This window comes from Rhinoderma darwinii, chromosome 6 (genome assembly GCF_050947455.1).
Source record: "Rhinoderma darwinii isolate aRhiDar2 chromosome 6, aRhiDar2.hap1, whole genome shotgun sequence".
Lineage (NCBI taxonomy): Eukaryota > Metazoa > Chordata > Amphibia > Anura > Rhinodermatidae > Rhinoderma > Rhinoderma darwinii.
Window position 1 is genome coordinate 86,867,436 of NC_134692.1, and position 14,025 is coordinate 86,881,460.

The 14,025-nt window shown below is 42.7% G+C and overlaps 1 protein-coding gene across 1 annotated transcript in view; it reads left to right on the forward strand.

The window, feature by feature from the left end:
• SF3B1 (splicing factor 3b subunit 1) overlaps nt 1-14,025 on the forward strand; it is a 250,717-nt gene that overhangs the window by 222,852 nt on the left and 13,840 nt on the right. The window contains exons 14-18 of the mRNA XM_075830013.1: nt 723-993; nt 4,279-4,424; nt 4,507-4,653; nt 4,728-4,853; nt 7,544-7,765. Of these exons, the coding sequence (XP_075686128.1) occupies nt 723-993; nt 4,279-4,424; nt 4,507-4,653; nt 4,728-4,853; nt 7,544-7,765 (912 nt within the window). The remainder of the gene's footprint in view (nt 1-722; nt 994-4,278; nt 4,425-4,506; nt 4,654-4,727; nt 4,854-7,543; nt 7,766-14,025) is intronic.

The window sequence follows — 14,025 nt, forward strand, 5'->3', positions numbered from 1 at the left end:
GAAAAACTGCAAATTACAGATGTAGCCGTCTTTACTTTTAACGTAGTAGAGGCTCTTTCACCACATTATAAATGCCCTATCTTCTACATAATGTGATCGGCTGTAAGCTGTCATTTACATCGAGATCACGCTTGCTGTGCTGTAAGTCAAACACAAACGTTACCGAAGTGTCAGGATTGTGAATAGACATCACGTCCTGGCTGGTAGCGATGTCTATTCACTGTCAGGACACTTACGTAATGTTAATGTGGAAGTGACAGCAAGCTGTGTGTGAGTACATGATTGGAGAGAAGTGTATGACACTGATTGGTCAGCGTCATACACTTCTCTCCATAACGCCCACTTGGTCAAAAAGTAAAACACTAGTTATTGCTGTTTTAATAGGTGAAATGCTGGTGACCGGTTCCCTTCAAGGGGTTTTGCCGGGAAATCTTCGTTATATTAGCGGAAACCTCATCTGTCAGTCGGGCTTCCACAGTGATCACAGCTTCTGTGCCTGAGATCACCTTCACAAACATGCACGTCGTAATGCGAAAACCCTTTACTGTGGCATACATGTATGTGATGTGGGAAGTGGTTAAGGTGTGGTCAATCAGTGTTGTTCCCTTTTATAGTTAGGATTTTAATTGTGGGGCCAATAATATGTTAAAATAGCAATGTGACTTTTTTGTGCGGAGTTCCCTTGTGAAAGTCTTAATCTTGAGAATTTTTTTTTTTTTTAGGCTGCTGGTTTGGCTACAATGATTTCAACCATGAGACCAGATATAGATAATATGGATGAATATGTCCGTAATACAACTGCCAGAGCTTTTGCAGTTGTTGCCTCTGCCCTGGGCATTCCCTCATTGCTCCCTTTCTTAAAAGCAGTCTGTAAGAGTAAGAAGTCATGGCAGGCACGTCACACTGGAATTAAGATCGTGCAGCAAATTGCCATTCTTATGGGATGTGCCATTTTGCCACATCTGAGAAGTTTGGTGGAAATTATTGAACATGGTAAGATTTGTTAATTTTTTGCAGCAGCTCCCCATGCACTCAACAACAATTTTGACTATGATGTTTCTACCTTTTCTCACTTACAGCTTACAGAGACCCAAAACCAGAAATCAAAATATTAATGTTGTTCTCCCACTTGAAGTGTAAAAAAAAGTGCACCCAATAGTTCTTTAACCTGATTTTGTAACAGTCATTTGTGATTGGTCAGCGCTTCAGTTTGCATTTCTGATCAGCATTACCCACATGCCATTTATATAATTGGGGACACAGCACCATAGAATATAGGCCCTTGCCACTAGGAGGCTGACACTATGTGCGGTGCGTTTTTTTTGGTCTCCCCACAGTTCAGGGAATTTGATCGACTGAAGAGTCTTCCTTTCAGATTAACCTCCTGGAATTGAGGGAAATCTTGCTAATACTCTCCCGTTGGACTCTCCTTCTACAAAGTCACCAAGTCAGGAACCAGACAGGCAACTTGTCGGCAGTTGCCAATCTGAACTGTCTCCACCTATCTCGATTTGAGGAACCTACATCTTTTCACTTAGACATATTCCATCACATTTGCAACAATTAGGCACCCCAGACTTGGATCTCTTTGCGTCTCGTCTTTGCCATAACGTTTAAACCTTCGTGGCCAGGATGGGAGAGCCCAAGGCCATGGCGGTTGATGCACTGGACACTCTTGAGACCAGTTCTCCCTCTTGTATCTCTTGTCCAGAGTGCTCAAGGGAATCCAGAGAAGATGTTCTCACAATCCTGGTGTTGCCAAATTGGCCTCGCCGGACTTTGGCGCCTTCTTACTTGACCAGACTTCCTTTACCAAGGCCTGCTATTCCACCCCGCTTTACATCAAATACTTTTAAAGGTGTGGCTGTTGAAGCCTATGTTCTTAGGACCTGGTGTCTCTCCGAGCCAGTCATCCAGGCCATATTGAAGGCTAGGAGACCTCAATTAGTTAAGGTATACCACCATACGTGGCACACGACATTTCTTTAAGGTGGATATGCAGAAAAACAGGGAAGCTACGTCATTAGGGACTTTTACGACACTGGGGCTACCCCAGGGAAGCTCCAGTGACGTAGTTTCCCTGGGCAGAGGTCAAAAGCAGCTGGGGACTCTTTCTGCTTTGAAAGCAGCAGAATACTCTGGCTGGTCTGAAGATCTTACGTGTGGGTGGTTATTTCTCCTGGTGTGAACAGCGTAGTTTCCATCCGATGGTTTGTTCCACACCTATAAGCTTGTCCTACCTGCGTTCAGGCCTTGATCTGGGACTTGGATTATTTTTTTCATTGATCCTTAGCCCTTTTCTCTCAAGGGAAGATTTTCCTGCAAGAGGTGGCATCCGGCTCCCTCATTTAGGCATCCCACTACGCCCTGGGATCTCGATTTTAGTCCTGGGGGCTCTTCAGTTTGCTTCTTTTTTTTTTTAACCCTTGATGGACGTTTCACTGTGTCACCTTTCCTGGAAAGCTGCTTCCTTGTAGCAGTCGTTTCCATTAGACTGATTCCGGAACTGGCTGCCCTGTCCTTCAGGTCTTCCTTGTTTTTGTCATCTATAATAAGGTGGTATTCCGGCCTGTCCCATCCTTTCTCCTAAATTCGTCTTGGCCTTCCATATCACTGAAAAGATTGTTGTTCCTTCCTTCTGCTCCTCCCTATCTAATTCAAAGGAGCATGTTTTGCATTACCTTGACATGGTGAGAGCAGTCCACAGCTATCTGGCTCGACTGAGTCATTTTGTCGCTTTGAATCAATTTTGTCATTCCTGAAGGGCCACACAAGAGTATGGCAGTGCCTAAGGGCACCATTGCGCGTTTAAATCCGTCTTCTCAAATCAGACTGATCGGTCCAAGGGTAAAGTTCTTCCGCTTCGGATCACTGCCCATTATACTTTTTTAATTTGTTTATTCAAAATATCACATATAAAGTATCACAGCAAATGGACAGTGTATAACCGTACTAAACATGATATGGCATATACAGTGTACCTTTTAACAGTAATTATAGTCATATATATATATAACATATACATAGCAGCCAATTGCTGGTTACACAGTAAGGTGCAGAATTTCTTATACATTTATTCCATTTATATTAAAGTGAACAAGTAACCAAATATATAACCAAACAGAACAAATCGCCTATGTCGCACTATAAGGTCATGGGTATTAGCATCATACCTCCTGCCCACTGCCCATTATACTTGGGCGGTTGGTGCTTCCTGGGTGGTCAGCTATCAAGTTTCAGTTGCCTAGGTCTGCATGGCTTCTACCTGGTACTGCTTTAGGGACGTTCCATGGTGCTGAATACCCCTAATGCTATAAACAAGAAAATTGGATTTTTGTACTCGCTGTAAAATTTTATGGCGAGTACTCAAAATATCCTATTTTCTCTTTGTATTTATTGGGGTACACAGATCTTGCCCTCTTGTTTTGGTTTAGTCCAGGCACGGGACCTGTAGTTCTGATGATTCTGTTGGTAATTTTTCCTGGGACCTTAAATATATTAGTTTTTTGTCTTCTCCTTTTTATTTTTATACAATCTTATTAAACCAGTGTCTGTGGGAAGGGCATGGAGTGCCTGTGCAAAACCAAGACTAGCCTGCTTAGTGTCAGCCTCCTATTGGCAAGGGTCTATTACCCATGGTACTGTCCCCCAATGAATACAATAATAATAATTTACGGTGAGTACAAAAATCCTATTATCCAGATGTATAAGATTTATTTTTTTTATAATGTTTATTTTGGATATTATTTGAGAGGTCATTTACTTCTGCTTTCACATCAGTGATGCCGTCAGAATCCTGCTTCTTCCTCTAGTCTGGCCTCCCGGGATGACGTTTCATCCCATTTGACTGCTGCAGCCAATCACAGACCCATCACAGGCTGCAGCGGTCACATGGACTGCTGCGTCATCAAGGGAGGTCGGACTGGATGTCAAAAGAGGGAAGCGCCAGCAAGACTACGGCTGGGGTACGTTTGAACTTTTTACTTTCAATCGCTGCGGAAACTCTGCCCGAAAGGGGTGCCCCTTCTCTCTATCCAGCACTGATAGAGAGAAGGGGCTACCGATTAGTGCAGAGAAAACGGGTCCGTGAATACTGGTGACAACGGACCTGTATTTACGGGCACGGGTCCGTAAATACTGGTGGAATACGGGTCGAATACGTGTGACAAAGGTCCCGTATTTATACCAGTATTTTCGGGAGGAAAAAAATAAGTTTGTGTACATGGTGCCTTACAGTTGTTTGTTTTATGTCATCTACATGGTTTTTTTCTTTCTAAGGATTGGTTGATGAGCAACAGAAAGTTCGGACAATCAGTGCTTTGGCTATCGCAGCTTTAGCGGAAGCAGCAACTCCTTACGGTATTGAATCATTCGATTCTGTGCTGAAGCCTCTCTGGAAAGGTATTCGACAGCACAGAGGAAAGGTACTTGTGAAATTGAATACATTTTTCTTCTGATTGCACTGCAGACAGACTGGCTGTAAGTTTTTGTTTTTGTGAATCGCAGGGTCTTGCTGCATTCTTAAAGGCTATTGGATACCTTATTCCCCTTATGGATGCTGAGTATGCAAACTACTATACTAGAGAAGTGATGTTGATTTTAATCCGAGAATTTCAATCTCCCGATGAAGAAATGAAGAAAATAGTTCTGAAGGTATCCGTTTTGTTTTATTTTTGTTGCTGCTTTTACCTTTTCAGAGGTATTTAATAAAAGTAATTGTTTCGCAGGTTGTGAAGCAGTGCTGTGGTACTGATGGAGTAGAAGCAAATTACATAAAGACAGAAATTCTTCCCCCATTTTTCAAGCACTTCTGGCAACATAGAATGGCTCTGGACAGAAGAAACTACAGACAGGTAAGTAGACAAGTGTTTTGGTTGTTTTTATAAACCTTCCTTCCCCATTGTCCTGTTCACACTGCCTTTCCCTGTACGTTTTAATATACTGTATTTTTCGGACTATAAGACGCACCTGGCCATAAGACGCGCCTGGCCATAAGACGCGCCTGGCCATAAGGCGCGCCTGGCCATAAGACGCACCCAGGTTTTAGACAACAGAAAATAGGGAAAAAATTATTTGTTAAAAAATAATTTATTCTGTTTCACCACATAGCCAACATTTTTTTATATTTTTTTCATCGATTGAGCGGTGTGAGGGCTTATTTTTTGCGGGACGAGCTGTAGTTTTATTGCCACCATTTTTTGGTACATATGATTTTTTTTATCACTTTTTTTATTTTATTTCATATTTTAAGCACTAAGGTGACCAAAAAACTATCTTGATGTTTTACATTTTTAAACTCACCATGCGAGTTAAATAATGGTATATTGTAAAAGATCTGACTTTTACGGACACAGCGATACCAAATTATTTTGTTTTTAACATTGTGCTTGGGGGAAAAAGGGAAAAGTTTTTTTTGTTTTTTGTACTTTTTAATATTTTTTTTTACATTTCTGAAAATTTATGTAACATTTTTTATTTTTTTTTACACATTTTATTAGTTCCCCTAGGGGACTTGAACCAGCGGCCACTTGGTTACATGTGGAGTTACTGAAACAACGTAACTACGCTGCTTCCCTAACTCCCATAGTAGTGAATGGCAGTTACGGAAGCAGAGTAGCATGCAAGCTAGCTGTTTCCATAACTACTGTTTAGTTCTATGGGAGTTACGGAAACGGCGTAGTTCCGCGAGTTACGCTGTTTCAGTAACTCTACATGCATTCAGGTGGCTGGGAGAGCACAGAAAGCTAGAACGGGGTTTAGGGGGCCCCGTTCTAGAGATAGGTGCGGGTACCAGAGGTGGGACCTGCATCTATCTGACATTTATGACATATCCTGTGGATATGTCATAAATGTCCTTCATAGAAAAACCCCATAAATGCAGCGGTCGCTATTGACCACGGTATTTAACTAGTTAAAGGGGTTTGACATAAAACACATTTATCCCCTATACACAGGATAGGGGCTACATGTGAGATCGCTGGGGATCTGACCGCTTGGACCCCCAGCAATAAGGAGAACAGGGGAGCGAAAGTCACCCAAAGCGCTACATGAGAAGCCTGAACGTCCTGGTTCTGTGTCCGGCTTATCTGGTCCGCAGCTCCATAAAGATCAATGGAGAGCCGCTTGCGCATGCGCAGAAGAATCCCATTGATATCTATGAAGCTACCGGACACAGAACGCGGAAGTCACATCTTCTCATGCAGCGCTCTTGGTAACTTTCGGTCCCCGTTCTCCTTATTCATCACACATGTATTCCCTATCCGGCGGATAGGGGATACATGTGTTTTATGGCACAAGCCCTTTAAACTGCCAGGAACAGCGAAATGGCAAGATTTATTCTTGCTAAAAACTGCGTCTTATAGTCTGATAAATACGGTATACATCGGATAAGCTTTCGGTCCATATGTAAAATTGGCTCCCATTATATGAACAAAGGCCTAAAGAATTTCGTTTTGGCCTTTATAGGGCAGTATATATTGTTTTGCTGGATAGAATAGCATAGCCGACTACTCTTCTTTGTATCCAGAGGCATCCAGTAAAAAAAAAAGTTTAACAGAGACCATAAAAGCCAATGAGTAAAGGAGGCTTCTGTATGCTTCCGTCAGTGGCCTGTGTTAAGCATACATCGGATGTCTCCAGTGACATAACTGTCCCTATATGGATATTTATCACTAGGGATACCTCGCACATCCACTCCACGAAAGCAAGTCCTTCAGAGCAGCCGGATTCTCCGGCTGCTTACCTTGGTACGGGGAAGTTCCGGACAGAGTTTGGAGAGTTAAGTCACTGGGACTATTCCCAGGGAGGTTCCAGTGACGTATCTTTCACAAGCAGACATTACCAGCCGGGACCCTGGCTGCTTTAAAGATCTTGTAGGGAGTGACAGAGTTCCAGCACCCTCTATACCATTGTTCAGTCCCCTGTGCTTCCCACTCAAAAAAGGTTGCTTTGAAGATTTGGAAGGGGGCTAGTTGGCCCCTATTAAAGGCTGCAGGCTTTGTTCCTGCTTGCGCATGGTGGGCCATCTATCCTTCAGGATCTTCAAGGCAGCCAGAGTCCTTGTCTGCTTATCTCTGCTTGGGGTAACTACGTCACTGCTGCTTCCGATAGCCGGAGATACTTTTTGGGCAGGGAGTCTATCCGGGATGTGCTGTTTGGGCAGGGATGCCATCCTGCTTCATCAGGAAACTCAAGTGATACCGTTCACAGTGTTACGTCCCCCGCCGTACACATTAAGCAGAGTCTGTGACGGACTCCCAACATTGCCAAAAGTCACCCATAAGCTATAATGATATAAATTTAACGGATATGTTGTGAAAAGGCTCATGCGGGTTCATGACGTATAGCCTATGGGTGATGGATGCCACTGTTGGGCATCCGGCAACTCCTCCGTTTAATGTATACGCTAGGATATTTTTCCAGAGTATATGTTAAATGGAGGACAATAGCAGTGTAAACAGAGCCTTACCATTTTGTCCTTAAAATATTGGTATTTTTTGGTGATTGTTTTGTTTTGTTTTTTTTCCTCCCCTCCCATTTGTAGTTGGTGGACACCACAGTTGAACTTGCAAACAAAGTTGGAGCTGCAGAAATTATTTCTCGAATCGTTGATGACCTAAAAGACGAAGCAGAACAATACCGAAAAATGGTCATGGAAACGATTGAGAAAATTATGGGAAATCTTGGAGCTGCAGATATAGACCATAAGTTGGAAGAACAGTTGATTGATGGAATTCTTTATGCATTCCAGGAGCAGACTACTGAAGTGTGTATTTCATTGTTTAAACTGATATATTGATAACTGTTTGAATGCTTTGTGCTTCTAGAACAGTGTGCTTTCCAATATGACCTCCAAGACTATATGGGCAGTTGATATTGACCTTTAAGAACTGCAGGAAATGTCATATTCTCTCTAATCACACTGCAGAACACCAGCACTATTGATAGCGGTCTGTTTTCCCTCAATGTAATTGCTGACAGAGGCTGTTGTCATTTTTGTCAGCATTGACCAGACCTGTTCCTTTTATTTTTATTCTGCTCCACCTTAAAGTATACTTGAGTTTTCAATAACAAGTTCAGTAGTCAGTCTACATTATAGAGCAGTAGCTGCTTGTGCATCTGTCTACTTTATTTATATTTTCTATTTCAGCAAACTAGTGTTCTTGTTTCTGAATCTCAATCAAAATGCTTGTTTTGACATGAACCGCTGCAAAAAGGCGCAGTTTTGACTGCAACGTTAGAGCCCAGAGTTAGCACTTACCTGCAGCTTTTTAGTTATTATTGAGAGATACTTGCAGCAAACCGGGCAATGTTCATAAGGAGTCAAGAGAATGCAGGGACATCGCAAGCAATAGTCAAGTGGTGGTAAAGCAGATTATAAGAACGGTACACTGGAGAGAAAGAGGAAAGTATATTTGAAATAGATTAGGAAACAAGAACGCTGGCTTGCTAACATGAAAAATAGCTATAAGAAAGCACACAGACACACGCAGCTACTGCAATGAAAACATTAGAGCGCACTACTACGATATATCACAGGAGCGATGAACTTGCTATTTGCTGAGTCTTGCAGGCTATTAGTGCAGGAATCTAGCTTTAGCAAAGACACACACCCCCACTTCCAACTAGAGTTGGAATTTGCATGACAACTAGGGGTGGACTGCAGATTACAGGAAGGGAGACACCTAGTGGCACGAAGTACCTCTACCGTTCTACGACCCATAGATGGAAATCTATGCTATGAGCTGGCGTCGATTTCCACTACAATTTGACAGTTTTCTGGGATAAATTTGTTGGGCTGCTGTGAACCTGCTGTGGTTTGTGTAGCCACACCCCCTTTCACAAGTGTTGAGGACGGCGTAAAAAGGCCATATTGTGACTGCGCGAAAGGCCAAATTGCGACACTGCGTTGCTAAATGTGACACTTGGTCCCTTTTGCAACTTTTCTTTACCAAAAAACTGCCATTACAATTTTGATAAATTTCCCCCATTTCGTTTATCTACGTAAAATCTTAAGCAATTTTGTTAATGTTTCATTATTGAACTACAACCTATATATTCTACTCCAGAGTTGCAAGCTTCTGCATACCCTGCATGTTCAGTTTGCTCTGATGATTTTCACGCTGGGAATTGACAGAATTGTGAACTACAGTTCTGGACTGTGACCCAGACTGTAAAGGGCCTTTTACACGGGCCATTAATCGGCCAAACGAGCATTCATATATACGTTCCCGATCGTTACCCTGTGTGAATATGGCAACGATCAGCCGATGAATGAGCAAATGCGTATTCATCGGCTGATCTGCTCTTTTATGCAGCATAAAAAATAATCATTGTCTGCAGCTCATCTCCCTGTGTAAACAGGGAGATGTGCTGCCAACATTATGGAAATGTATGGGGACGAACTATGCGTATTAACGATTGCTCATCCCCATACGTAACCAATTATTGCTCCCTTATGATAGGTGCAAACAAGTGCCCATCAACGAACTGTCTTGTTGGTCGGCGCTTATTTTCACGGCCTATAATGGCCCATTTAACCCCTTTAGGACACAGCCTGTTTTGGCCTTGTGGACACAGATGATTTTTTCAAATCTGACATGTGTCACTTTATGTGGTAATAACTCCGGAATGCTTTTACCTATCCAAGCGATTCTGAGATTGTTTTCTCGTGACATATTGTACTTTAAGTTAGTGAAAAAATTCGGTTGATAAAGTCAATATTTATTTGTGAAAAACTCCAAAATTTACAGAAAATTTGTAAAGATTAGCAGTTTTTTAAATTTATCTACTTGTAAAACAGATAATACTACACAAAATAGTTACTAGTTAACATATCCCATATGTCTACTTTATGTTTGCATCATTTTTTGAACGTCCTTTTATTTCTCTAGGACGTTACAAGGCTTAGAACTTTAGCAGCAATTTCTCCCACTTTCACGAAAATTTCAAAAGCCTATTTTTTCAGTGACCAGTTTAGTTCTGAAGCGGCTTTGAGGGCCTTATATATTAGAAAGTGCCAATAAAATGCCCCATTTTTAAAACTGCACCCCTCAAAGTATTCAAAACAGCATTCAGAAAGTTTATTAACCCTTTAGGCGTTTCACAGAAATTAAAGCAACGTACAGGTGAAATTTACAAATTTTTATTTTTTTCCCGAAATTCATTTCTAATACATTTTTTTCTGTAACACAGAAGGTTTTACCCAAGAAATGCAACTCAATATTTATTGCCCAGATTCTGCAGTTTTTAGAAATATCCCACATGTGGCCCTAGAGCGCTAATGGACTGAGGCACCAGCCTCAGAAGCAAAGGAGCACCTTGTGGATTTCAGGGCCTCCTTTTTTTTTTTTAGAATATATTTTAGGCACCATGTCAGGTTTGAAGATGTGTTGTGGTGGAAACCCCCCAAAAGTGACCCTGTTTTGAAAACTACACCCCTCAAGGGATTTTTAAAGGGATATAGCTAGCATTTTGTCCCCACGGTTTTTTGCAGAATTTAGTGGAATTAGTCTGTGAAGATGAAAATCGACTTTTTTTTCTGAAAAAACATAGATTTATTTTATTTTTTTTTCATTTTTACAAAGCTTTCCTTAAAATTAAAAAGGAGTTATATAGTGCCAGCTGGACAACGTACACTGCCAGTTTCTAGTACCAGATTTTACACTTTCTCATGGCACTATATGGTTTCAACACCTTATCATTCAGGTCAACCCCCCCATGAATTTATTGTATGCCTGAATGCACACAGGCTTCATCGTGGATGATGTAAATCCACGTGTGGGGACAGGGGTGCTGCTGGCATCGTGTATTGATGTCTGCATACAGACCTCTTTTTTGTCTCTAAATTTGAGACACAGGATCCCATCCTGTAGCAATGCCCTGCTTTCGCCAATTTGCAGGGATTGGCTGATGAGGGTTTTGGGAACGTGCCTCTGATTTTTTTCGCACTGTCCCACATGCCATTGTTTTTTGGTCTTTTAGACATTTGAACAGGGGTACATTTGTGTACCAGTTGTCAAAGTACAAGTTGTACCCCTGATCAAGCAGTGGGTGCAGGAGGTCCCACACTATCTTCCCTGTTGTGGACAGGACGGGGGGACAATTTGGGTGCTGTATTGTCCTGTTCTTCCCCTCATAAATCCGGAAAGCGTGCGTGTATCCGGTGTCCGATTCACACAGCTTGTACATTTTTATCCCGTTCCTGGCGCGCTTATTTGGCAAATACTGGCGAAACTTCAGCCTGCCCTTGAGGTGCACCAGGGATTCATCTATAGAGATTTCTTTTTGAGGGGTGTAGACTGCTGATAAATTTTGGGATGAAATATTAATGAGGGGCCTAATTTTATAAAGTTTAGGTCATCTGCAGGGGGCATTGGGAATTGTCACTAAAGTGAAGAAATTTATGGAGGGCCTCAAAGCGGGGTCTGGTCATTGTATTGCGGTACAGCGGACAATGATACAGAATGTCCGTGTACCAGTAGGATCTCACTTCGGGCTTTTTAGTGAGACCCATGTTGAGGACTAACCCCCAATACTTGTGCATTTCTTCACAATTAGTCGGTTTCCACCGATTGGCCTGGGCATGAAAGGCATTGGGGTGTTCAGAAATAAACTGCTGGGTGTAAATGTTGGTTTGATCAACCATGAGCTGGAACAAATTGTCTGTGAAGAACAATTTGAAAAATCCAATAATAGGCAGCCCTTCTGTCTGTACGTGAATGCCTGCCGCAGCAGTAAATTCTGGGATTTGGAGGGTGTAATTGGTTGGGGTTGACCAATCACTGCTGACTGTACCAGGGTCAGGCAGATCTGCAGTTTCAGGGTCAGGCAGAACCTGGGCACTAACCCTCCTGCGACAACGAGGAGGTTCCTCACTGTCACTGGAGGAGGAGGATGAGAGAATGAACTGTGGTTCCTCACCACTCGCGGAGTCCGTATCGGACGCGATCATTGCATACGCCTCTTCAGCGGTGTAAAGTCTCGCTGCCATTTTGGGTGTATGTGTGTGTCTATATATGTGTGTGTGTGTGTGTGTGTGTGTGTGTGTGTGTGTGTGTATGTATGTGTGTATATATGTATATGTAGTGTTTACACACACATAGCTCACAGAACTGTAACAAAGTCTAACAAAGATTTTTTTGTTTTATAGCACTTAGTAAAACTTACTAACGGACACTGAGGCTGACTGACTCGGACGCTACGTATTGACGCTGACTGACACTGACAAGTGACGCGACTGAAAGTAATGGATTGACGCTGACTATCTGACGCTGACTAACTGACAGCGGACACTGACTAACTGACACTGACAAGTGATGCGACTGACAGTAATGGATTGACGCAGACTGACAACGGACACTGACACTGACTAACTGACGCGACGAATTGACATAGACTAGCAACTACCTACGAACTAAATCAAATTATTATTTGTGATCAAAAAAGAGAAAAAATATCTCCCTTATACACTGGGAGGCGGTGGGGAACAGGGGAAGTGAAAATTAGGGGTTATTCTCTATTTTCACTGACTACACGATAGAAGCTCTGATCTCTCCAACTACTAAACACCAATTAAGAGATCAGGGCCTGTATCCTGTTTTTTTCAACCGCCCTGCAACAAAACGCACTGTGATTGGTGGGTCTGAACAGACCCACCAATCACAGCTCTCGCCGGCAATGGACCAATAGCAGCAGTCCATTGCCGGACACATGGGACATGGGGGAAGGTAGGTGGAGCTTTGTAACCGTTCACGGACTTAACTATGAGTCCCGGGAACGGTTTTAAAAACTTTTTACCGTTATAGCAATGTGATCGGTGGATCTGTACAAATCCATCGATCGCCGGCATCGGACCGCTAATCGGGGTCCGTTGCCGGTGACTCGGGAGTGTTAGCTGTCAGGGACAGCATCTATCCCGGTTCCCAGCTCACACAGCCACCGGCTGTGTACACCGGGAACGATTCAGTAACTGTACGTCCTCGTGCGGGAAGTAACCTCCCGCAACGACATACAGTTACTTCCTCGTGCGGGTAGACGTTAAGGGGACCTTTAACCGGTTAAAGAGGCTCTGTCACCAGATTTTGCAACCCCTATCTGCTATTGCAGCAGATAGGCGCTGCAATGTAGATTACAGTAACGTTTTCATTTTTAAAAAACGAGCATTTTTGGCCAAGTTATGACCATTTTTGTAGTTATGCAAATGAGGCTTGCAAAAATCCAAGTGGGTGTGTTTAAAAGTAAAAGTCCAAGTGGGCGTGTATTATGTGCGTACATCGGGGCGTTTTTAATACTTTTACTAGCTGGGCGCTCTGAAGAGAAGTAACATCCTCTTCTCTTCAGAACGCCCAGCTTCTGACAGTGCAGATCTGTGACGTCACTCACAGGTCCTGCATCGTGACGGCACCAGAGGCTACAGTTGATTCTGCAGCAGCATCAGCGTTTGCAGGTAAGTCGATCTTACCTGCAAACGCTGATGCTGCTGCAGAATCAACTGTAGCCTCTGGTGCCGATGTGGCCGTCACGATGCAGGACCTGTGAGTGACGTCGAGATCTGCACTGTCAGAAGCTGGGCGTTCTGAAGAGAAGAGGATGTTACTTCTCTTCAGAGCGCCCAGCTAGTGAAAGTATTAAAAACGCCCCGATGTACGCACATAATACACGCCTACTTGGACTTTTACTTTTAAACACACCCACTTGGACTTTTGCAAGCCTCATTTGCATAATTACAAAAATGGTCATAACTTGGCCAAAAATGCTCGTTTTAAAAAAATAAAAACGTTACTGTAATCTACATTGCAGCGCCTATCTGCTGCAATAGCAGATAGGGGTTGCAAAATCTGGTGACAGAGCCTCTTTAAGGACTAGGCTGTTTTACAGCTAAATGACCAGAGCAAATTTCACAATTTTGCTATGCGCTTTAGATGACTATAACTCTGCAGGTGAATAAAGTTCATCTTTTGAATTTTACACTCTTTTTAAAGGACAGATAGGGCTTTGTTTTAGTGGCATTTGTCAGTATATATC